The following is a 25848-nucleotide window of genomic DNA, read 5'->3' as shown; positions in this document are numbered from 1 at the left end:
ACATGAAGGGCAAGACTGAGAATGGCAGAGTCCAGGAGAGACCTCCCTGCTGGCAGATAGATGAAGGCTCATTCAGGGACTATCAAGCAGCAGCTCCCTTTAGCCAAATAATCAAGACATGGCAGCCGGGAGAAAAGGGGAGGGTACCCATTAGGCCTGTGCAAAACGGCTAGTATTCACTTCAGATTTGGCTGATTCAGGGCATAGTGATTCAATTTGGTGATTTGGCTGCTGAATCTCTGAATTGCATGGGCCCCATCCCCCGCCAGCTCTCCCAGGCTTTCCTGGTCCAGCTCCCAGCTCTTTGGGGGAAAAAAAAAGTTTTGACTCACTGGGTGCTGCCAGGCGGGGGGGCAATCCCCGCTGCATGGGGGGCTCTGTCAACCCACTCTCCCACCCACTCTCCCAACCCCCCCTCCCATGGCTGCCCCACCTGTCCCAGCTCCCAGCCCTTTAAAAAAAAAAAAAAAAAAAGCCCTGACTGACCAGCTCCTGCCCAGTGGAGGGGTGATTCCCACTGCCCCCACACTGCATGGGGGGGCTCTGTAACAAGTGCCCAGAAGCCCTGAGGCTGCTGCAACAGCTGGTGAGTTGGGGGGGTGGTATTTGTTTTAAAGGGCCAGGAGCTGGGGCGGGTAGGGCAGCCATGGGGCGGGGGGGGGGCGGCTGGGAGAGCAGACAGGGATCAGGGTGGGTGGCAGAGCCCCCACATGGCAGGGTGCAGCGGGGATCACACCCCCTGCCTGTCAGCAGCCAGTGAGTGGGGGCTTTTTTTTTAAACAACTGGGAGCTGCGGCTGGGCAGGGCAGTCATGGGGTGTAGGGGCTGGGAGGGTGGGCACTCAGGGAGCTGGGGGAGCAGGCAGAGGATGGGGCCTGGCAGGGGTCCCCCCATGGCCCCCTCCCCTGCCCCCTACTTACCAGCATGGAGTCTGGGTCCAGCTCCCTGCTGCAGCAAGCAGGGACTACTTGAATTGCCGAAGCTCTCTGAATTTTTCTGAATCGATTCAGGCCTTTTAATTAGTCACCTGATTCAATTAAGATTTGGAGATTTGGCCACCAAATTGGACCAAATCTCCTCCGAATCGAATCAGCACCCGAAGCTTCACACAGCCCTAGTAGCCATAGAGCCAAAGGGGCAGGTGCCACATGGGCAGTACAGGGCATCACGGCCACCCCTGTGGTCCCACATGTGCTACACCCTCTAATTAAAATGAGCAGGGGTGCACCAATAAAGACTGTCTTGGCCAATACCAATGGCCAATTATTAACCAGCCATATTGGCTGATACTGATACGATAGCTGATTTACAGGAATGTAGTACAGCAGCTTGGAGAGCAGTGTCTGACTGGTAAGTCTCAGGGGGTTGGGGGAAGGGGCGGGGGAGGGAAGGGAAGAGGTGTGGGGAGGGCAGTACAAGGCCCCCACAGTGAGGGAAGGAGTGGGGCAGGTGCTGCCCAGCCAGGGCAGTGAATGGGACCCCAGGGCCAGGAGTGGGATGGAGCCACAAGCAGCTTGTCTAGGAGGCATGGATGGTGGTGAGTGGGGGTGGCTCCCTGCTGCTGCACACACCCTCTACAGCGGCATGGGGAGCATGTGCCACGCCCCAGACTTGTGCATGGGGTGAGGGCAGGCTGCCTGGTGTGGGCTTGGGGCCTGGGGCTGACAGCCTCTTCCTGGTGGGGAAGCTGGGCCAGGGCTGCACTTGGGCAGGTGCAGGCAGTTATGGGGTGACTATAGCCCCCCCCAATTCCCCATATCCACCCCTCCCAGTGCTGCCCCTGCCCACCCCAAGTGCAGCCCAATTCCAGCCCTGACCCGGAAGAGGCTGGTGCAGACCCTGTCCCTGAGCCCACAACGGGCAGCCTGCCCTCTCCCTGCACACAAATCTGAGAGGGCACATGGCCCACATGCCTCCCCCGGTGAGGCGCACAGCAGTGGGAGGGCATCCCCCCCATGAGGACCCCATGGCTCCGTCCCGCTCCTGGAGTCACATTCAGCACCGACTGGGCAGCGCCTGCTCCTGCCCCTGCCCCACTCCCTCCTCAGTCACCATAGGAGCCTTGATCTGTCCCCCCCCACATCTTTCCACCCCCATGCTGCTTCCCCCCCCCCCGAGACTTACCCGCAGAATGCTGTTCTCCACACTGCTGGGCTGCATTCCTGGTCGCATGCAAGCACATGGCATTTATCAGTGATGTTACTGGCTACTCAGGCCAAAAAAACCAGTTGCCAATAATGTTAATTTTTCCTTTATAGGTGCTGATCAGATATGCAACCAATATATCAGTGCATCTCTAAAAATTAGATAGAACCAACAAAACTTGTAGGTGTAGCCTCTTCCATATTTTGTATGCTGGATTCCCCTGCAAGTTCTGTTGCTGATATGAGAAGAAATGACGGTCCATGCCCAAACTCTGTTTACACTTTATTGAAAAATACAAAGCTAGTAACAAAAGCTTCAATTAATAAAATAACGAACTTTTTATACTAGTAAAGGCTTATTGTAACAATCAAACTTGGGTCTGAAATGGCACATTTATTAGACACACTGAGAGATATGTAGTTAATATGAATATATTTTGATTATTTTAATGTTTAGTTGGGATTAAAAAAATAAATATTCCACTTTCACAGGAAGTCAGTGGGGAGCAGGAATCCTTGCCCTGCTGTTATGTACAAGCAGTCACATGGCTACATCAGAGACATGAAACCGTCATAGGAACATTGTGGGAGGCTTTTAAAAATGACTTCATAACTGCAGCATGGCAAGAGAAGGCATGCACCATGGGGCTGTTGGGGTCACTGCTGAACACCATAGCCCCATCAGGGAATCATGGGAGGGTGATCCATTCCTAGGCTTTCAATCAGAAAGCCCAAGTCAATGTGGTTCTCACACAGATGGTGAGATCAGCATTTGCTCTGTAGTTAACCTCCATTATGAATAAAGCCAGCATTCACAGGAGTAACACTCCCCACTCACATGTACGTAGTAAACCTCCTTTGGTCACAGAGGTGGCCATAGCAGCAATGTGTGAAAAAGAATGAAAGGTGCATCATCCTGGAAGCAGGACAGGTGCGACAAAAGGTTGGCGTTAGTCTGAAAAGCAGGCAGAGGCTCTAGAAACAATGTGAACAGCTGCCGTGCCACAACTGCTTACAAAACAAATCGAGACCAAGCCATAATGTGGAAGGGCCAAAGAGGTGAGGAGCCCAGAGGTCCCACCCTTAGGCTGAGTCTTCAGATCAGTCCCCTCCCATCCCCCCACAGCAACACTGATGCTGCTGCCTCATGTTCTGCAGACAGGGTGTGTGATCAAATCCTTCCGATGGCAGTCTCGCTCTGAGAGCACCAGCTTGGACCCAACAGCGATACTATGCCTCAGGAATCAATCCTTCCATAGGAAGAAAACACTGTAGGGAGAAAGGCAGAGGAAAATACTTGTCAGGGCCACCTTTTCATCCCATGCCCTCCACTGCCAGGCAGGGATGGGCTGGTAGTTTCAGCACAGGAGGCGGCCATGGAAATTCCTAAGTTCAGAGCCCAACTAGGAAGGTGGTTGCCTATGGCCTGGGTACATCCTATCACTCTATATTTGCACTGCATGATGCAGTGCCATTTAGAGACACTTGAATTAGCTCAGGTACCAGGAGTTTAACTGCACTGACCTTATGTTTCACTCAGTTCAGCTCCCCCACCACCTTTTATGTGGCGCTAGCTGGGGTTTCCCTGCAGCTGTGCACTATAGACAGACCAGGGATTGTATTTCTGTACCTCTAAAGATTCCTCTTTTGGGTAGTGTGAGGATCAGTTAGTTTTTAGGGCACCATGGAGACTAAAGAGCCTGTCTTTGTTCACTATGCAAGGAAAAATGCCAAAGAGCTGCTCTCTGTATAGGTGCCACAGCCCAGACTCCGAGACACCTTTGTGGAGAGTGCACATGTCCCCCTGTCCCTGCAGGAGCCAACTAGCTGATTGCCAGGTCTGTAAATTCAGCAGCTATAATTAAGGATGTCTGTTTCCATGAACTGTTTCTTTGTTCTCAGTATTATTGCTGCCTGACAACTCTCTGCTTGAAAGTGGCTATCTTGTGATAGACTACGGTCATCTTGCATAGGCCTACTTAACACTTTCAGTACTTACTTCTTTCTCTCAGCCCCTGCCCAAAGCTGTGGTAGACATGGAACAATGCCCAAAATAGGACAGATTTTATTGCCAGAGAGATACAAGAGCCAGTGATAACAGCGGCTTCCAGCGCGTAGGAACTGCCCAAGCCCCACTCTCTAATCACCTGCAGAAAAACAGAGAGACACAGTCAACATGGGTGTGAATTGAGACCTGCTGCCTGGGAGGTGACATGCCAGCCTTCTGCCTGCTGCCAGAGGTGACTGGAGAGACCGTCACTGAGATGGTGAAGAGGTGAGCTGCTTTATGACATATTTTTTAATAGATTTAAAATGGACTGCGCAAAAATCTCCCAGCGCAGTTCCAGCTACCAACTACTGGCAGTTGTTGGTTATCCCCAAAAACAGCAGTGAGGCTATGGGGACCATATCACAGCAATCACCCCAGTAGTATGGTGTGGAGGTTTGTTGGTAGGAAATTGTCCCTGCCACTACTATTCCCGTTCTGTAAACGTGCTTCAGTCTCCAAGGCTGCCCCCTTACTGTTACAGTTAAAACTGAAAGAGAGAGAGAGCCTTTCTTGTCCTCCTTCCATTTCTGTTCAGCCATCTTATTTAGGCACCTGCATAATCCAGCTCAGATTTCTGTTCCTTATCTTCCCACAGTCCTTCCCGTGTTTCTTCTTTTCCCCTGCCTTTGTTTCAGAACGATCCCATATAAGGATCTCTTGGAGTCAAAAGGGATGACAGTGGAGGAAATGTAGCTAGGAGTGCCGTCCTAGGTAATCTCAGTATCATTCAAGTCATGTGAATCTTACTGTCCTCACACTGATTGACTAGTCCGTCAGGTACAAGAAAACTGGGTGTCTCCTACTTGTCAGCCTCCCTCCATTGCAGCCAATTTGGAGACAAGACTGATTTTAAATGGCTTCTAATGCACAGGCAAATTATAGGTACTCCCTTCATCTCATTCCCCTGACCTTTAGCAGCTTGCAAAATCTTTCCCTAGCCTTATAGACTTCTACTGTGTCTGTGTCTGCTTTTATAAACAGGAACCACTTTTCTTGTCTAGCTTCTGATCCTTCACTGCTTTTATTTAAACCAACAAAAGAGTTTTCTAAGTACTGCCTATGAAATGGCAGTAACTCTGGCTGCTTGACAGCGTCATCCTGTCTGGAACAACAGGAATTACTGTGAATGTACTACATTCCTTGAAACCCTAAAGCCTGCACAAACCCCATTTCTCAATCATTCAGCTTTTCGGTAAGGTCTCAATACATCACTGTAAAGCCATTCTTGGTCAGGACCCTGCTAGGGATGGTTAAATGTGGATACATTCAGCCCATTAACTAGTCTGGCTCAGTTTGTGCAGAATTCATAACTTGGGGTCTACTCCATAAGTGATTTTGTGAAACTGCAAAATCTGGGGTTGTCTATTAAATCATCTTTAAAATAAATAAATACATAAATAAATAAAGTGCTGGCTCCCCAGTGGGCACCAGCAGTCTTTGTTACTGCAGCCAAACCTTGCAGCCCGCCCAGGGAGGAAAGGGCTGTGTGAAGGCCAACAGATAGATGACAGCTGCCCCCTCATCCCTCCTTCCCCCTGCTAAAGCCTCTCCATCACTTGGTGCCAAGAGGCAGGGCCATACAAATGGCAGCAGACAAGATGGCAGCCACCCCCTTGTCCCTCCTCCTTTGCTGGAGCATCTCCACCAGTCAGCGCTGAGAAGGGGTGGCAGAGCACATCCAGGAAATATCTGCAAAATTTGCTCTTTATGCTGTAACCAACCTAGGAAAAGTATTAGTGTCACTGCAATTTAAGTAGGTTCCTATCTATGAAATCTTTTTAAAAAGTCTAAAAACTTCCTGGTTCAAGAAGCACGGAAACATTAAACTCTATCCCACTTCCCTTGTACAAGCTTGGCTTGTTGGCCTCCCAGGTGTGCTCCTCTGTCAGGTGCTTACAAAGGAACATGTCAGTTCACAAAAGGAAAAATCAAGCACATGTTAAAACACGCTTGGCCTGCCCTGAGGAGTTGTGATTTTGAATGAAACTATCACAATCTTGGTTAACTGGGCCTGGAAGAGAGGGAAAGGTGACTAGTTCTAAATGGTGCCTCAGCATGTGCTGTGGTTGTTTCAGATGTAAGCTACTCTGATCTCAGGAGCCAACTAGGCTCGGGCACATTAACGCTAAGAAAGGAGATGTTGAGTGCTACAAGAGCTGGTAATAAAGACAGTAAGGGCTCTTCCTTTGACTGAGTCATGGCCCCTGTGTGGTATTAGAAGCTGCCTAGATAAAAGCAAGGTTTGGACTTGCTAACTCCTGGCCAAATTCCAACTCAGGTGATTCAGTTCTGGCCATTTACATTTTCCTATGGTTTCGTTTGCTTCCTATCCTAAACTGCAGCCCTCAGGTGGTACATTTCAGCCTTGAAGTGACTGCTGGTAGGTACTCTGCAGCAGTGAAAAAAAGCCTTAATTTACTGATGTTTGTAAGCCAAGGTTCTTTAAGTAGATGTGATATCTTTTATTAGACCATCTGAGTAGTTAGAAAAAAAGATTTTAGCAAGCTTTTGGGCACAATCACCCTTCTTCAGGCATAGGAAATCCCTGCTGTTCTGAGACTCCAAGGAATGAGAGAAGCTAAAAGTGTAACAGGATGTCAGTGAACATGTAAATAGGTAGAAATTAGAAAGACAAAAGGCAGAGCAGGGAAGGGAGGGGGAAAAAGCAGAGGGGGGAGTTAAAGGTGAGTAAGGGAGATTCTATAGTAGTAGCAATTCAAGGCAGAAAAGAGGCAGTTTGTGAAAAAGGAAATAGCTGCAAATCGGGAAGATGAAGGGCAGAAAAGGAAGGGAGGGGAGAAAGGGGGAGGGAGGGAAAGAAAAGTGTAAGGTCAGGTCTGGCAGGTACCTGGTGAATCAGATGTTAGGCAGGTTGTAATGTGTAGTAAATCCACTGTTTGTAAAGCACTTTGATGTCTCATATGGAAGTTACTAGGGAAGGTCAAAGTTATCTGCATTAACTCCTCCTCTCTGTATCATCCCTAGATGGGGACCAGGGTTGCATGCTAACGCCTTTACCTAGTGAGCACTTTTCCAAAGGGAGGCTTGTTGCATGGGTGGTGTGGTGGTACAGGAGTGTAAGGAGGCTGGCTATGGTACTTGTGTTTCAGATACTAGTACTGCAGGAACTGACACAGAGCTGAACGTCTGAAACACAAGCATTTGTGTTTCAGACACTGCCAGCTACAGGAACTGACTCAGAGCTGAATTCTTCCTCTCTGCTTGGCTGGAAATGTTTAAAGGTCTGTTTAGAATCTCAAGCCCAGGAAGACGCGCTTAGTTTTGCATGGGGAAAAGCATATCCTGAGCAATTAGCTCTGTTTAACAAGATAACACTGGAAATGGAATCATCATTTGCACACGTGGCCAAGCTCCCGGGGAGGCGGGGGTGCAGCTACGGTCTGTTCACCTCCCCAAAAGGATGATATCTCTTGACCAGGGGCATTTCTCCCCTTGCTGCCTCAGTTTCTTTAGGGCTGTTGGTAAGTGCAAACCTCAGTGGTATAAGTGCTGGAAGGGAAGCAGGCAGCATAGGTTGAGTGTTGGGTGGTTTTCCACCTTTGGGGAGATGGGAATTATGCTCTGTTGACACTGGTGCTGTAAGAGCTTCAGGATAGATGCTGGGCCTCACCAAAAAGTAAAAATACGTTAATGTGTGCAGTCAGCCCAGTTGCAGCATTTGTCCTGCCACATCGTGGGAGGGCTCAGCTTAAAGCTGTGTCTCTGGTCTGAGACTGCCAAGGCAGCAAACCAAGATGCTCAGAGAAGGGGCTTGTTCAATGGTGACCCCTCCAACCAGGCATGGAAGAACACAAGCTGTCTAATAAGGGGGTTTGGTTTGTGTCTCTGTGCAGCTGGCCAGCAGACTTTCATCCCCAAATGATGTTTGTTTTAATGGGAGCTCAAACAGAAAAGAAAGTGAAGTTTTTGGGAGATTATCACAAAGCTGAACATCTGGGGATTCTGCTTTGTTCAGAGCAAACCAGAACAATTTCAAACAAACTGAAAAAGCTGTTTGGAGACTAGTTATTGGTGTGACTGAATTCAGAGAAACCTGAGCTGCTCTCAGCACTCGGGCCCTTCTGATGAGAGGCTATGTGCTTTGTCCGCATTGTAGCGGTGCTGCCCCCGCAGTGATAAGAACTTCAGGAACTCCTCTAGGATGCGGAGCACTGGCATTTGTTGGGTCTATGCTCTCTCTGTTTTGTCTTGGTCTGGAAGAAAGGTGGGGCCCCCTGCGGCTATCCTCAGCACATGCTGGCCCCATGGCCATGCAGCAGGCCAAAGAAGTGGCACCACCTGAATTATTGTGAAGGGGGAAAGCATCTTACTAGGCACCAAGTATCTTGTGCCAGTAGATTTCGCTGCCTTTTTGCTTAATTTTCATGATATTCTGGCCATGGGAAAGACTGCCAGGATCTTTTCCTTTTGCCTATGGTTTCTTTCTGGACAGATGAGAAATACAGTGAACCTGATCCTGAAGAGCCTGGCACGCTCTTCAGTAGGAACTGTGAATGTCTAGAAGGCTTAGGGCTTGGGCCCAACTCTCAGGGCTGTCCTTGGCAGCAGGGGTGGGGTGCAAATCAGGGCAACCACCCTGGGCCCTGTGCTTTGGGGAGCCCCGCAGAGCTGGGCAGAGCAGCTGCGGTGACTCAGCACAGCCGCCAGCTTTGCACCCAGCCGCTCAGCACCCTGCCACTAAATCCGTCGCCAGCTTCCACGGGGGCATGTGGGGACAGGGCTCCTCACAGGCTGATTTACCCCAGGCCTGAAACCCTGCTCAGGTCATCTCTGCCAACTCTATAATAGTCATGTAGGCACATGCAAGCCCCTCAGGTCCCAGTTGGAACTGGATGGTGTTTGTGTGTGTGGGGAGGCTGAACATAGCCCAAGGACTAAGCAGTGTGCAGAATTTCTCCTCCCCCTTCTGCACCTCAAAAAATGCCAAGTGTAAAGGAATTACCGTATAGAGCAGGTAGATGAGATAAGCCACTTCTGGTAAGTTCTGACTCAGAAAAATCCAGACCAAAGGTTTTAACTCTTTTAAGATCTGCAAAACAGAAGATGATACAAGCAGCTTTAAGCCTGGATGCTGTAGACTCTGAAGAGGGGAAGGCTGGATTGGCCTAATTCAGATCCAGAAATCCCCTATAGGTGGAACTGAGCCTCACTGGGAATGGCATAGTCCCCTGGTCATCCCCTCACCGCAGCAGAGCCAGCCCTCCCAGCCAGTGTGCTAAGGTTAACTCACTATCTTTTACTGTTGCAGACTTGAGCTCAAGGCTTGGTCTGGGTCACAGGTACTATTCTCCTGTCCTCACTTGCCCTCCTTCCCATGCACTTCTGCAGGGTGGGCTGTTCCAGCTCGAGTGCCCCGAGACAGGGTGACAGGTGACGTTATGGGCCAAGACTGAAGCCTGTGCGGGGCGTGGGAAGGGAAAGGAAATAGGCCACCGCCAGACAATGCTGGCTTGAGCCACCTGGTCAGACTCTCAGCAAGGTTCAGCAGAGAAGCTGCTGGGTTTTCAGTACAGTGACTCCATGGAAGCTACTGTCATATTAACATATCATAGAATCATAGAAAATGAGGGCTGGAAGAGACCTCAGGAGGTCATCTAGTTCAACCCCCTGCTCAAAGCAGGACCATCCTGCTATACTGACAACTATATTGTCTCAACGAGGACTTTGTCTACCTGAGTCTTAAAAATCTCCAAGAATGGAGATTCCACAACCTCGCTGGGTAACCCGTCCCAGTGTTTTACTACCCTCCTCATGAAAATGTTTTCCCTAAAACGTTTCCCTTGCTGCAACTTGCTCCTTGTTCTGTCATCTGCCACCACTAAGAACAGTCCAGCTCCATCCTCTTTGAAGCCCCCGTCTTTGGAGGTACTTGAAGGCTGCTATTAAATACCGCCTCAGTCTTCTCTTCTCCAGCCTAAATAAACCCAGTTCCTGCATAAGTCATTAGTCCCTAGCCCCCTAACTGTTTTCACTGCACGCTGCTGGACTCTCTCCAATTTGTCCACATCCTTTATGTAATGAAAGGCCCAAAACTGGACACAGGACTTCAGATGTGGCTTTACCAGTGCCCAATAGAGGGGAATAATCACTTCTCTCAATCTGGTGGCAATACTCCTACTAATTCAGCCCAGTATGCCATTAGCCTTCTTCGCAACAAGGGCACACTGTTGGCTCATATTCAGCTTACTGTCCATTGTAACCCCCAGGTCCTTTTCTGCAGAGCTGAAAAGGACCTAGTCTTTCTGCTTGGTTCCCTGAGATGCAGTCTGAAATCACCCCAGAACATTGCTGTTTCTGGAACCTGTGGATGTGACGCCCTGGGATTTTCAGTTTTTTTCTTCCTGGAGGGAAATGAAGTCACTGAAGACTAAAGTCTGGGAGGGGGAGAATAACAGAAGACCTTGTGACACAGCAGTTCTTTCAGTGCTCAGCCCCAGGGGCTGGGGAGGAAGGGATGTGATACACTTCTCCCTGAGGGAAGCAGCAGACTCCAGTGTCCTTCACAAGAAGGGCAGGGCTGCTCAAGGACAGATGTGCTGAATCACAGGGCACCATGCACCTGCCAGAGCCAACTGTTGCCCAGATAGCTCGGCAGGCTACGGGCATATGAAGCCTAGTATCCTCCTAGCAGTGGCCAGTACCTGTAGCTCTGCAGCCAAGATCCGAAAGGTGGGAGTGCCAGACACCTTCTGCAGGATACATCGAGATTTTGTGGCACAAATGCCAGCCTTACATTCTGTGATGGGCATTACACAGGGCTCCTTTTTGCAATGACAGATGACTGGGGATGGGGTGTGCCCAACAATATGCTGTTCGCTAGGTGCATCTGATCCTGCCTTGGGGCAAGGGGGATGGACTGGGTAACTTCTTCTGGTACATGTCTGCCCTATTTTCCATGTCCCTTACCCACTGAAACAAGGGCTGGAAGGAAATCAACTTCCAAACTGGAGGGTGGGAAACCAGCCCAAGGCAGAGGGAGGAGGGGACTGGAACACAATAGAAAGCAAGGGGAGAAGAGAGACTGTAGTGTAGGGAAGTCTCGAACCAGGGTGATAAGAAGCAGGCAGGTGATCCACTGGAGCATCTTTACAGTGATGCAAGAACAGCTCACCACAGACGCAGAGAGACTGTGTGGGTCATTATGTAATTTGTAACATGTTCTCAATCTCCAGGTGAATCTGAGAAAAGCCACAGTCCAAGAGATTTATGCAGGGCAGCTATTCAGGTTAAACTCGTTTTTTTGACATTGGGTGGTGAAAACCTGATGGGAGCTGTATTGCTGTCCAGAAACTACCCTCCCTGCCTCAGCTATCTCTCTGACACAATCAGAAAGCAGAAATCTAACACTTTACTCAGGTAAGTAAATGCAGACAGAAAAAGTGCAGATGGGCATTTTACTGTCTGACTTCCCTGCCAGGCATTTCAAGATGGCTTTGCTATTCTCATAGAAAGAGGAGGAGGAGGAGTCTGTTGCAACTTGTGTAAACAGATGCCTGGCTTCAGGTGAGGGTTGACTGTATGCAGCATTTCACCTAGAGGGAAACAGTTTTTAAAATTCCCATTGACTCTGGCTACCTTCATAAGTCATTAGTACCTGTGGAAAAGCAAACAATTGCAGGCTTCCGGAAAGGTATGTGTAACTCACTGTAACCAAAACACCAATTCATCCATTAAGAATTTGCATGACTGGATGAAGCAATCAGAAAAATGCTGGAAATTCTGAACCTGACTCATTCCAGGCAACATCAGACAAAAAGATCAGACTCAACTTTGGTCCCGATGCTGCAGCTTTGGCGGGGGCAGAACTCCCAAAGTTTTCAGTGGAACTTGTGCTCAAGTTTAACCTAAAATCCAAAATTTCAAATTCGCAAGACCTTATTTCAATCTTAATATAGTCATTTACCATTTTAAAGGGTGCCCTAATTCAGTGCTACTCATCCTTTTTCATGGCGGACCTACCCGTGTCTTCTTGACTATGTAAAGGGTGGGATGGTTGTGATCCCCAGACATGTTTCCATCCCCAATGTGACCACCTATTCCCTAAGGAGTGTATGTCCCATTATCATAGTATTACAGTATCATAGTACGTAGGGCAGGAAGGGACCTAAACAGATCATCAGGTCTGACCCCCTGCCCTGGAATTACAGGATTCCTGGAGTCCTACTCAGAAATTAACACTTACTGCAATGATGCCAATGGTTACTTTCAGACAAGCCCAGAGGACCCCAGTTGCTAGGATGATGCTGTGTGCAAGGGTAATTTCATGCAGACTCGTCAGCAGCAGAACACACAAGCAGAGCTGAGAGGCAAGAGACGGAGAAACCATGAAATTGCTGTTTTTAAGCTGTGCAAGTCCAAAGATGCAAAGTGACTGAGGCGATCTCACCAGCTCCCAGGGGTCAAAGGGGGTAGAGCTTAAAAAGCAGAATACCTCTCCCTTAGGAAAACATGATAGTACCAAAGTGGGGAAGCAAGGACTTACATTATACCCTTTAAGCACCAACAATATGCTCACAGGATATAGCACTAGGAAGAAGCATACTGGAAAGGGAATAGTTCATATTGAACCCCCTTCTCCCAAAGAGGACTCTGTGGTTCACTGTAGATATCTGGAGCTTTGGGTTGCTACCCAACCTCTGCTAGGTCAAGTTGTTCTGTACTAGAATGCAATTCTCCCACATCCAGTATTTTGGTGCCAAACGTAGAGGCAGCAGTTCAAATGATACCCAAGCAGGAACTGCACAAGCTGCAAAGCTATTTGTTGATAAGCCTTTCCCACTTGAGGAATGTGGAAAGTGGTACACCAATACTTCTGGGAGTCGTTGCACGTCTGGGCAAACTTCCTTCCAAATAGTATGATACTGCTTCAGCTTTGTCTGACATGACAAGGAGAAAATATTATCTAGATCAGTATTGTGGATTTTAGCCATATTCCCCTTTAAAGGCAATTAGGTAAGGAAAGTGAGGCACAAAGAAGATCATATGGAAAGTCAATGGCTAAGCTCAAGAACAGAACCCGGAAGCTGGGTCACAGCTGAAGTATTCTGTGCCCCAGGCCAATTCTACTTTACAGTTAATATTCATGGGAGAAGGAAACTAAGCAGAAGTTATTAGTACCTGTGCCTGAAGATCAAAGGTCAACATAGAAAAGCAAAGGTTCAACATAAAATACTGTGACTGGAGGCTTTCCAGAGCTCCGCCCACCCGGAAGGCCATCATACTCTGACTCTGAATGAGGATGATGGCACATATGACATCAAAGGCTCCAACCAAAAGGATCAGAATGAAGCGGGCCTGATGAGAAAAGAAAATCCAAGTGGTTAGAGTGGCTTATTTGGTCTGGCTGCACTACAGCCATGTAGCTGTAAACAGAAAGGTGGAGACAAAGTCAGTCCTTACAATTAAGTTGTTATGGTTGGAAATAACAGAGAAGGAACAAGGAAATCAGGCAATGACTAGCTTATTTTAGGAGATTACTTTATGGGAGTTTCCATGTCTGCATAAAGAAGCAGAAAGTCTGACTCAGTGAGGAGAAAATCTTCCTCGTTAGTTTCAATGGTTAAAACACTGTGTTTAGTAAGTTCAATACAGGTTTCTCTCCATGTATGCAGGTTCTTTATATACAAATTTACTCTTATGCAATGTGCACATTTAGATCCATAATTCGTTATATTAGAGGTAAATTCACAGTTATGCGATCAGCATAGATGCCCCCCTGCCCAAGTAGGTAAGTCCGTGGGGGGAGGGGAGACGGCAGTAGCCCCACTCAACCCAGCCCCAGTTGCAGCAGCCCCAGGAGCGGACGGGCTGGGTACACCATGCTCCACCTGTCACCCCGTGCCTGGGCTCCTGGGCTGCGCCGTGCTGTGGTGCAGGCAGCTGGTGTTGGCTGCTCCCAGGGCTGTTCTAGCACGGGCTGGATGAGTGCAGACAAGCGGAGTCCCAGGTGGCACAGGGCACAACACTCACCCCAGCCCTGACTGCAACAGCCCTGCAAGCAGCCAACACCAGCTGCCTGCACCAGGGCATGGCGCAGCTGAGGAGCAGAAGTGAGCGAGGACAGTGCAGCCCTGCGGCTGCAGGCAGCTGGCGCCAGCCATTCCCAGGGCCGCTGCGGCCAGGGCTGGGGCGAGTGCTGCTCTGTTCCCTCTGCTTTGCTGCCTTGTGCAGCCCCGGGAGTGACAGCCTTCCCCCCACTCCTTCCCTGTTCCCAGCCTCACTCCCTCCCTCTCTCCCTGCCATGGGAAGCTTTCCCTATTTGTTACTTTGTAAAGTGGGTTCACTTTATGCAAATTCAATTTATGCATCATTCTCCAGGAATGCATGTACAACATAAATTGAGGGAAACCAGTATAACCTTGAACCTTCTGGGGTTTATACAAATAGCTGCATCTGAGGCCTTGTCTGCATTAGCAACTATTGCTGCTCTACTTGTACTGCTGCAGCTAAAATGCCAAAACAGCCCTAGTGTGGATACAATTATAACTGGTATGAAAATGCTTATCCCACTATTGCTTACTTTTGCTCAGGAAGCAATAAATAAGTAAAGCTGGGCTAGCACCTGTCATTTTGCACTAAAGCTCTTATCCATGTAACTAGTATGGTAAAAAAAAAAAAAAAATCACCCCTACCTATAGAACTTGCAGACCAGACCTCACTTCCTGCATCTTGTTTAATATATAAGCAGGTTGCCTGGATTTATATAATCACGTAATTTGCATCTCTGTGATGCCTTTTAGCTGCTGACCCTTTCAACCCTGCTCACTGTAAATATATGACTAGTAACTACATATGCTATTGGTATGTAAATTGAATGAGCCAATCCAGTACAGCTTTCATCTCTAAAGTGACTTGTCTGTAGTATTCCTGTGTGCCCCAATTAATGTCAAGGTCAAATTCTTTCCCACCCTGGAGGGGATATGTGCAAAAAGGGGGATGCTTTATTTGGAAGCAGGAGGGAAGAAGCTTAACTACACCCATGCACAGAACTAGCGTAATAAATAAAAGCACGGTAAGTTAAATACCACATCCCTCAGCCACCCCTTTATCCCAGTAGGTTTGCAGCTTCCCTTAAAGCTGAATGGCAAAGCTTTGCATAGTGGTAGGGAACTTGGGCTAATGTCAGCGTCCTGCACGGGGATTCAGTTCCCAGCTCAGACTTCATTGTGTGATCTTGGGCAAGTCAGTTTTCTAGCTCTGTGCTTCAGTTCCCCAACCACAGTGAAGATAAAATCCAACGATGTGTGTACTGCATGCAGGTAACTATGAGAATGAAGGCATAATAGTACCTAGATGACAAACTTTATGGCCCCCTGCAGGAAAAATAAATGCCCAGTATTCCCTGTGATGCTGCCTCATGTGGGATGCTTTGCTGAGATATTTGAAGTCAATGTGTAGAGAAAAGCAAAAGAAATCAAACTGGGATGCTGACCAGGAGCTTTGGCTTTTGTTCATCAGCAAGAACCATGAAGTTTACAATGGATCGAAACATCACCAGCACGATGGAGAGAACGAAGACAATGAGCTCCTGACGATTCTCCTGCAGGATCCCTCTGGTCACGTAGTACACACAGAACACTAAGAAGGGGAAACACAGATCAGTAACCAACTGGACTGAGACTGCATGCAGGGAATTTGTTCCTTACACCTGATGCAGATAACACTGTGTTCTAATCCAAAGCTTATAAAGGCCATGTTTTGGCTTGCTTTCAGATTCCCTAGAAAGCAGCACCTGGAAAATATCAACCCATCAGCAACCCAGACCAAATGACAGTGTTATTTGTTTTGTTAACAAAGCCAATTGAAATTGCATAGGCTTCGTAATGGGACCAATAAGGAAGATGAGTATCTTGTGTTGGCAAGGAATTCAACCTACATGCACCCACACCCTTCAAACACAAACCAGATTTTAGTATTCCTCAACTTGCCCCAGTACATTATGGGTGATGCTGAAGGTGATACTAGACCTAGGAACAGTCTGACAACGTGTCTGCTGGACAGTAGCTATACTGGATAGATTGCTTTCATTTTAACTTCTGTTTGTTACAGAAAACCTGAAAACTTTCTAATGCAGGAAAGACTCAGACATGAGACTGGAACTGAGAGGAAGCATCTGGAAGGGCACTAAGATTTTAGCCAACAGCCATTGTTCTTCTCTTCATGCCCTTCTGCCTAAGTAGGAACAAGGAAGCAAAGTTTTTTCCACTGCAAGAACAGGAACCTTTTCTCTATTCCCCCCAAAAAATTTGCTCCTTTTCTCTCCGTTCTGTTTCATTCATGTGACTGAAAAGTACCAAGTTCCTTCTGGGGAAACACTCTCCTTGGACTCCCTACATGGAGTGAGCAAGTACTCCTGGGATATGAGTGGGCTGACGGGGCACATGCAAAGGAAACACCAGTTTTCTAAATAATGTAACCATCTTTCTGGAATCACTTAGGCTTTTCTAACTGGACCATTCAAGAGAACAGAGTTCCCCTTTCACTCTTACTGATTGTAAGAAGCTATCAAACATGCTTAGCAGACTGAAAAAACTAGCCTTGTGACTAGCCTGTTTTGCTTCTTTAAACACTATAAAAAAAGAAAATAAAAAGACTAGGGATATCTTTTGTCCTAAAGGTTTCTACTTCTGCTTGCTCTTCCTTTTAAATATTAGAAAGTCACTTCTTGTGTACTGCAGAAGTCTACGGAGGCTTCTGTATAGTGACACTAATGCCATAAAACACAAGGCACTGAAAACAGCAATTGAATTGGAAAGGAATTTTAAAACTTGCTTTTAATGAACATATAGGAGAAGGCATCTCTGCTGTCTTTATTCAAGACATCTACCCCTTTGATTAAGGTGTGAGAACTCACAGTTGCCGTGTCTGAACCCTCTGAGAGGCACTTGTGTGCAAGCATAGAAAACACACATAATGTTCTTATATGTCTAAAATAAAAAGCAGGAAACTCTTTTTGAAATCATATTTGCCAGTGGATTTCACTGATATTTGCTGACAGCAGAGACAAGGAATCCAAGGGGCCCGTTCCAGGTTCTAGGCTGGATTTTGCAAAGAACAGACTCTTGTATCTTTTTCTTGCCTCCCCACTGCCCACAGAATGTGACCTCTTTTACATAATCTCTCTAATCTGTCCAGATCTCTGTGCTGTCTCTTACCCATCCAAGTCCTTGTCATGGAGTCAGTCTCCACTCCTCAGACCTCTTGTCCTAATCTATCTGCCCAGTCTCAGCCTTAGTTTTCTCATCTAGGCTTGTTCCGTCAGGCCTAGCCTTTCCTTACTCTCTTGATATCCCTCCCTCCCCACTCCTAGTCTAGCTCCTTACTTGGCCAGTGCCAGTTTCCATCCATAATGAGTACATGGAGTAGTTCCAACAGAGAAACTTGTTTCTTTAAGAAAACATGAAAGCTCAACTTCCTTTGTGGGCATTAGGCCTTTCTTGTCTGCACTTTGAGAAAGCTGTGTTTGCAACATGTTAGTTAATGCAAGTTAGCTGGCCTGCATGCAAATCTTTGCATAGACAAATTGTGGCTTTAATGCGTTAGCTGAGTGATTTTACCTCAACCAGCTAACATCTTAAAACGACAGCTTGCTGACATTAGAATTTTAACATCTTCCTCAGTACATCAGGTAACGTGTTAAATGTATGTAGTTTTCCCCAGTGGAGACATGGTGTTAGAAATACACACACAGATGTCCAAATCTACCTGCTGGCTGTGGGGTAGAATACTTGTTACTGGGCATGTCTATATGTGCAGTGAATTCAAAGTAAGCTTACCACGCAGTAAAACTATTGTGCAGTAAGCCTACCTGGGAGCATGTCCACAGGTGCTCTCTTGGGAGCAGATTTGCTTTCACCCTGCTCTACCCGCCTGCAGCAGCTAAGCCATCTCCTGGCCCCACACATTGATTTCACAGACTTTCATAGCATTCATAGATGTTAGGGACCTCAGAAGATTATTGAGTCCAGCCCCCTGCCCCAGGGGCAGGAAGTCAGCTAGAGTCAACAGATCCCAGCAAGACAGGCATCCAACTGCTTCTTAAAGGTGTCCACAGTAGGTCTATTACAGGCCTTGGGGACTTGGACAGTAAAGAAGTTTTTTCTTATGTCCAGCCTAAAATGGTCTTGGAGGAGTTTGTGACTGTTGGACCTTGTCATCTCTTGGAGCACTCTGGTGAACAGGCATTCCTTCGGATCCTGATGCACACCCCTGATGTACTTATAGGCTGCCACCAAGTCACCCCTGAGCCTGCACTTTTCCAGGTTGAAGCATGGCTGTCAGCTTTTCTCCATAAGGCCTATTCTCCTGTCCTCTGATTATGTGCATGGCTCTCCTCTGGACTCTCTCAAGCTTCTCCACACCCTTCTTGACTTGTGGAGCCCAGAATTGGATGCAGTACGCCAGCTGCCGCCTCACCAAGGCCAAGTACAGCAGGAGGATGACATCCTGAGATGTACTTGAGAAGCGTCTATGGATGCAAGCCAGAGTTTGGTTTGCCTTACCAGCTGTGGCATCACATTGATGACTCATGTTCATCTTGTGGTCAATCATGACCCCCAAGTCTCTTTCGGCCATGGTGCTAGTGAGTGTAGCAGGGCCGAGCCTATAAGCATGCTGCAGGTTTTTTTCCCCCCACCAAGGTGGAGCACCTTCCATTTATCGGTATTGAATGTCATCAGGTTTGTATCTGCCCACTTTTTGAGCCTATCCAAGTCAGCCTGGATCACCCACCTATCCTCAGTTGTGGATGCTCTACCCCAAAGTTTAATGTCATTGGCAAACTTGGCCAGTCCACTTCTACATCGCTGATAAAGATATTAAACAGTACAGGTTCAAGGATGGAGCCTTGAGGGACACCACTAGTCACAGAGCTCCATGTTGATTCACTTCCATTGACCACCACTCTCTGGGTCCAGCCTCTGAGCCAATTCCCCAGCCATCAGACTGTGATATAGCTGAGGCCACAGTTGGACAATTTTTCCAGGAGATCAGAACACCAGATCAAAGTCTTTTTTAAAGTCCACATATATAATGTCAATCTCTTATCCCTTGTCCAGGTGATAGGTCACCTGGTCGCTGAAGGAAATGAGATTGGTCAGGCAAGACCTACCCACAACAAACCTGTGCTGGCTGTCCCTCAGGATGTTGCTGTCAGCCAGCTTGACAAGAATGGACTCTTTGATGATTTTTTCCGGAATCTTTCCAGGGATTGAGGTCAAGCTGACTGGCCTGTAGTTCTCTGGATCTACTTTCCTCCCTCTCTTGAAGATGGGTACCACACTCGCCTTCTTCCAATCTTCAGGTACTTCACCTGAGCACCAGCAGTTTTTGACTATCTTTGCCAGTGGCTGGACTATGACTCCTGCCAGCTCCTTAAGTACTCTGGGGTGCAATCTGTCAGGCCCCCCTGACTTGAAGGTATCCAGCCTCTCAAGGTGTTCTTTTACAAAGTCTACACCAACGCTGAGTATAAATCCACCCTCACCCTGGACATCCCACATCATGCTACGCAGGGTGGTTCCTTTGGGTTGATGAAAAACCGATACAAAGTACCCATTAAGCAGGGTGGCTTTTTCCTGGATGTCAGTTATCAGTTGTCCCATTTGGTTTCGTAGGGGGTCCAGTATTACCCTAGCTTTTCTTCTGACTCCCCACATATCTGAAAAGGGACTTTTTACTATGCTTGATACATGTTGCCAGGTGAAGTTTGGTTGCAGCCTTGGCTTTCCTGGTTCACTCCCTACAGGCACAGACCAGTGCAGAATACTCCTCCTCTGTGGTGATTCCTATCTTCCATCTTTTATAAGCCTCTGTTTTTTTGGCATAGGAGGTCCACAAGTTCCCTGCTGAGCCAAGGGGGTTGCTTGTGCCCTTTTGCTACCTTTCCTCTGAGATGGGATGGACATCTCTTGTACTTTCAGGATCACTCCCTTAAGGAGAGACCACTCCCCCTGGACTCTTCTCCCTGTTGAATCGTGGCCCCTTAGGGCCTTGACAACAAGCCTCCTCAGCTTATCGAAGTCGGCTTTCCTAAAGATGGGGAGGGGTCCTGATGTGCACTGGGCAGAAGAGCTCCTGCTGAAGAGCTCTCCCACCCTATGCACGTGGGGACAAGCTCTGTGCCCTACAGGGCTTCCCTATGGCTGGCTGGGATCTGCCCTCCTCTCCGCACCCCTCCCTCACAGCTGTTTCCCAGCCCCCTGACCCAATCCACTAGTGGGGCAGCTAGCAGTCAGCCCCCAGCTGGGTGGGGAATCCCTGCCCAGCCAGGAGTTTGCTGCTAGCTCCCCCACCGGTGAATTGGGACAGGGCTGGGACATGTCCCTACCCAGCACCTCTTTCCAAGTCCCATGAGGCTGAAAAGAGCTGTGGGGCTGGAACCTGGCCCAGACCTGAACAGTTCCTATCCAGCCCCAGGCTGCACGCAAAAGTCTGCATATGCAGCCTGGAGGTGGCTGAAACCTGCCCTGAAATGGGACAGTTCCCAGCTAGCTCCAGGCAGGGTAAGGAATGCCCCATGCAGGGAGCTCCCAGCCCTGGCTCTGTGATTGGAGTGGTGGTTGGGAGATTGCTCCCTGGCACTGGGAGCTGCCTGCTGCCAGGGCGGGCTCCAAGCTCGGAGCCCAGCCAAGACGATCTCCCCCTACCCCAGCAGCAGGCAGCTCTCAGCCCCAGCTCCAAGCAGTCTCCAGCCCCCGTGGAGCTGGGAATCGGGAGCGTCCTGCTGCCGGGGCAGAGGGATATTGTCTCAGCCAGGCTCCAAGCTCAGAGCCTGCTCCAGCAGCAGGCAGTTTCCGGGGGCAGGGAGCAGTCTCCCAACCCCTGCTCTGATTGTGGAGCCAGGACCTAGAGCTTCCTGGTGCTGAGCCCACCCCAGCAGTGAGCAGCTCCCAGGGGCAGGGAGGAATCTCCTGCCTCCTGCTGCCCAGCTGCCCAAGAGCAAATTTGCTCCCAGTTGGCCATCTACACATGCGTTACTGCATAGTAACTACTCCATAGTTAATTTGCTATCTGCATTTGGAGTAGACCAATTTACTGGGCAGCTTAAGCATCTGCATGTGTAGACAGTGACGCTTACTGCGCAGTAAAGTATCTCATATAAACATGCCCAGTCTGAACAACAACATGGGATGCATGAGGAAAAGCAGATTAGAGTCAGGAAAGTTGCTTTTACCATCTTCTTAAGCAACATAATGTAACGGATCTGGTATTCTTCAGCTTTCTGGGACACATCAGATGGCCACTGCCAACAGAAAGTGGATGCCAAACTGAATGGACCAGTGTTCTACTCCAATGTTTCAAATCTTATGTTTGTCTTACAATTCCTGTATGACCAGCTGCTAATTGGAGCAACGTTCTGGAACAAATTACTGTTTAGTTTGCATGTGTTAATTAGAGAATATGAAACAACATCAACAGCCTTCACTCTGTTTTGGTGACAGCGACAAAGCTGCCTGGCAGCAATTGCTTATACCCTGTGCAAAGACCAGCTGCCCTTCTCAGACTCCAGGCATGATGCCCACAGTGACTAGCAGTTCCTTCCTAGGCTTCTGTTGGCCAAACAGCAGCCAAAACCCACTCATACCACCTGCTGAGGCTTCCCCAAATACCTTTATTTATCTTAAAATTAAGCTTCATTTTGATTGAATTAGGGAGGATCTAGGAAGGTGCAGTGCAGTTTCTGTTGATATTATTACTGGACACATTCTAACTGTGCCACTGTACAGGGCTAATACTTCCCATAGTGTGGAAACCATTAGACTATAAGGACCTGGAGAGAACAAGGTGGTCATTTTACTTCATTAAAATGCTGTGGGTGAAGCATCAACTTTGCTTTGCGTGGCATAGAAAGACCATATTTTCTGGTTTTTAAGAACCAATTTGCCAGTCTAGCTTCTTGCAGCGTAAGGAGACAATTTTGGAATCAGGTTCCACTAGAGAGACTCTGGCTGAGCAGAGACTATATGGATCTGTTATAGTAAAGATGTTTTAAAAATGGAAGCTGGTACCCACTCTTGGGCACAGCAGAGACTATGTAGGTCTAAGTAAAACGATATTGTCCTAAACCCAAACGTTGGCCTAGCTGCCCAATGGGAAACCACTATAAGAAAATCATGCAAAACCAATAGGAAAAAAGCGACCAAAAGACAATCCTGGAACCAAAATATTTGATGTTATTTAAAGAACTGTTCTCTACATGACACTACTTTTATTCCTGATGGTCTGCCTAAAATAATAGAGAAGTATGCACTGCTAAACTAACACAAGGTCGTTTATACAGGATCAAGGCATAACGCATTTATTATATCAGACAGAACATAATCAGAAACCTGAGCTACCCTTTATTTGCTGATCTCATTGTGAATCAATGCACCAGTTTTAACACATAGGAACTGGTTATTTCTTACCAACTCCAATTAACTGTATAAGAGAAATGGTGAAATCTTCATCTCTCTGTCGAACAAGGGTCTCTATGGTTAGTCCTATTACACTCAACAAGGACAGGATAGTCACACAGAAGTAGATCTTGACCGGGAAGGACAATTCTGACCAAGGCTTTATCTGGAATTAAAGGAAATATATATAAATACATAGGCCAGGCAGAGGATGCTTGGTGTCTGAAAGTTTGTCAAACTTCTCTTCCAACTACACAGCTGATCCAATAAAAGGTATCACAAAAACCCTTTGCCTCATATGTTTCCTGCACCATCATGGCTACAACACTCCAACCCTGTTATTAAACACATAGGCCTGTTTGAAATCCGGGCATTGAACTTCTCAAAAAATGCAACACTGGTTAAACTGTCCTTCTTTTAATACATGCCATTGCATACTATAATGAGGGGAAGCCATTTACATAGCTCCAACCGTTATGCAGTTGTTTCCAGCCCTACAATGTCTTACTACTCATCTATTTTACCCCTAGGGATCAAATTCTGCTTTTCATAGGACTGCCCAGGAGAGCAGGGTACTGTAAAGCTAAAGTCCCTGAAATCAAGGCTTTTGACCTACAACACTATGCTTACAAGGACACTGAATGATCTTCTCCCCCCTCATGCCCAAAAGTCTCTCTCGTTTTAGAACTTTGGGTCAAACATTAAAGTAATGCTTAAAGTTCCTGGGTGATGTCCTGAGGCTGTGAACAAGCTCTTTTCAAATTTGCTGAGAATGAACAAATCCTTGGAGCCTGTTGCTGGGAACAGGCTATGCCACGTTGACAAAATATTTTTCTGTGCTACTGATAATAGGAAAAAGACCATATTACAGGCACGTGTAGCTTGAGAGTCATCTGGAGGCAGAATTTAGCATAACGTAATTATTGCAACACAGCTTCATTTAGCAATTTCTCCAACTGATTTCAAGACTTCCTACAGTTTATTTCAACTGAGGGGCTCACAGTATCTATTTCAACTTTCGAATAAACAATACACACAGATTATTTGAGTGGTCAATTCTATTCTAAGTATGTAGTTCAAGTACTTACAGGGCCACAGGGGGTGGGAATAAGTTCTTGATGCCTTGGTGTTAAATTTGGCAGTGGGAGGTCTGCAGCATCCCTGGGTGGAGGAAAAGGAAGATCCCTTTAATGACAGTTAGCAAGAACAGAACAAAGCCATGTTTATCTGACAGTGCTGGGGAAGAGAGACGGGACAGCCACTGCGCAGCACGTACAAACCAGCTCAGAGACAGGGAGCTGCAGACGCTCAGTCACTGGCTCCCTCAGCACCGCTCTGTTTTAGCGTCTCAAGTGCCAAGAGGCGCACGTCCCCGGGGCCTGCCTGACGCCTGTGCACAGTGTGCGAGGCGGTGGCATGTTTGCATTGCTGTGTCACCGCGCCCTTCCTGAGGCCATGCCCCAGTTGTGAGGGGACAGCATGGCCACGCCTGGCCCTGGCAGGGTCTTGCACCCTGCCGCAGGCCCAGCACAACACCTGGAGAGCACGGCATGGGCAATGTCACGCAGCCTGTGGAGGGCAGGGATGCTGCCACAATGACATCACAGAGCCCAGCAGCAATGTCACAAAGCAGCATGATGATGTCGTGGGGCAGATGCTGCCGCAATGACATCACAAAGCCCAGCAGCATGATGATGCCACAGGGCAGATGGTACTGCAATGCCATCACAGAGCCCAGCAGTGATGTCACAAAGCAGTGTGATGATGTCATGGGGCAAGGTAGCGTACCCAGCCCGGGGAGGCTGTCACCATGACATCACGGACAGCAGTCATGACGTCACAGGTGAGGTAGCCGATCCCGCTCCGGGCCGGGCCGTACCACCAGCGCCAGGTGAAGCGGGTGACGCTCCTCCCCCAGCTCCGAAGCCAGCGCGGGGCCCCGAGCCCGGCCCGCGCCGGCAGCCGCCCCACCTCCCCGCCGCGCCTTCCTCCTACGGGTGCTCGCGAGGGCCGGGCCGCGCCCTGACGCTACCTGCTCTCGGCCGGCTCCATGGCCGCGGGAGGCTCCCCCGGGGCGGGCGCTACATGGCTGGAGCGGCCGCGCTCCACTTCCGGGTCCACCGCCCACTTCCGGGGGAGCACAGCAACCACCAGACGTCACTTCCCCCCGAGTGCCGCTGAGACTGGGTGGGTGGCTAGAGGCAGTGGGATCCTGCGGGGCGGGGCAGGGGAGCGCCATGGAGACGCGCAGCCTCGACGCGGCCGGGGAGGGGAGCCGCCCCGTGCAGACACCCGCGGCGGGGGACAGGGTAGTGTGTGCGCGGGACGCGCTTCCCACTGATCCGTGTTAAACCCGAGCGATGTCTCAGGCGAAGGCCCAACCGCAGCTCCTCTCGGCGCAGCTGCCTCAGTGGCAGGAACAAGGTGGTCAGCAGCTTCAATGAATCAAGAATAACCTCACGCTGCCGTACCCCGAAAGGGGCTGTATCCTGCTCATGTGGATCGTACCATCACAAAATGAGGGTGGAAGGGACCTCGGGGGTCACAGCTAGTCCAGCCGCCTGCTCGCAGCAGGACCAGCCCCAACTACATCATCCCAGCCGGCGCTTTGTCCAGCCAGGTCTTAAAAGCCTCCAAGGATGGGAGGTCCACCGCCGCTCCGGGTGGCCTGTCCCAGCGCTTCACCGCCCTCCCGGGGAGCACGTTCTTTACATCTTCCCTGGCTGCACGGTGAGACCACTGCTCCGTCTTCTGTCATCTGAAACCAGCCCAGCTCCATCCTCTCTGGATCCCCTGCAGGTAGTTGAAGGCTGCTATTAAATCCCCTCTCAGTCTTCACTTCTCCAGACGAAACAAGCCCAGTTTGTAGTTGTTAGGTTGTTGGGGGCTGGAAGGGACCTTACAGATCATCAGGTCCAGCCGTACTGCATGTAGGCAGGAAAGACCGCTGGGATCAGATGACCCCAGCAAGGTGGGCATCAAGATGCTTTTTGAAGATGGCCAGGGTGGGTAACTGCACCACCTCTGGGGGGAGCCTGCTCCAAGCCCTCGGCACTCAAGTTTTTCCTTACGTCTAGTCTGATGTGACCATCAATCATTTTGTGCCCACTGTTTCTTGCCCTCCTTTGAGGGGCTTTGGTGAACAGATGTTCCGCCAGGCCCTGATGTATTCCCCTGGTATAGGCCGCCACCAAGTCCCCTCTGAGTCTCCTCTTCTCCAGGCTGAACAGTCCCAAAT

At 48.8% G+C, this 25848-nt stretch overlaps 1 protein-coding gene across 1 annotated transcript; it reads right to left on the bottom strand.

Annotated features, from left to right (window-relative positions):
• Positions 1–2414: 2414 nt before the first annotated feature.
• Positions 2415–25406, bottom strand: LOC149854640 (uncharacterized). Its single transcript, XM_090024855.1, has 9 exons — positions 24643–25406; positions 23699–23771; positions 22623–22776; positions 15647–15792; positions 13333–13509; positions 12398–12514; positions 9158–9244; positions 4144–4291; positions 2415–3413 (listed from the first exon to the last, which is right to left on the bottom strand). Exons 1-9 carry the CDS (start codon positions 24660–24662, stop codon positions 3382–3384), a joined length of 954 nt encoding a protein of 317 aa, XP_089880981.1. The 5' UTR covers positions 24663–25406; the 3' UTR covers positions 2415–3381.
• Between the last annotated feature and the right edge of the window lie 442 nt (positions 25407–25848).

This window comes from Crocodylus siamensis, chromosome 12 (genome assembly GCF_052110815.1).
Source record: "Crocodylus siamensis isolate JL-2025a chromosome 12, ASM5211081v1, whole genome shotgun sequence".
In the NCBI taxonomy this organism is placed as follows: Eukaryota; Metazoa; Chordata; order Crocodylia; family Crocodylidae; genus Crocodylus; species Crocodylus siamensis.
This window is presented reverse-complemented; position numbering and strand designations above follow the sequence as displayed.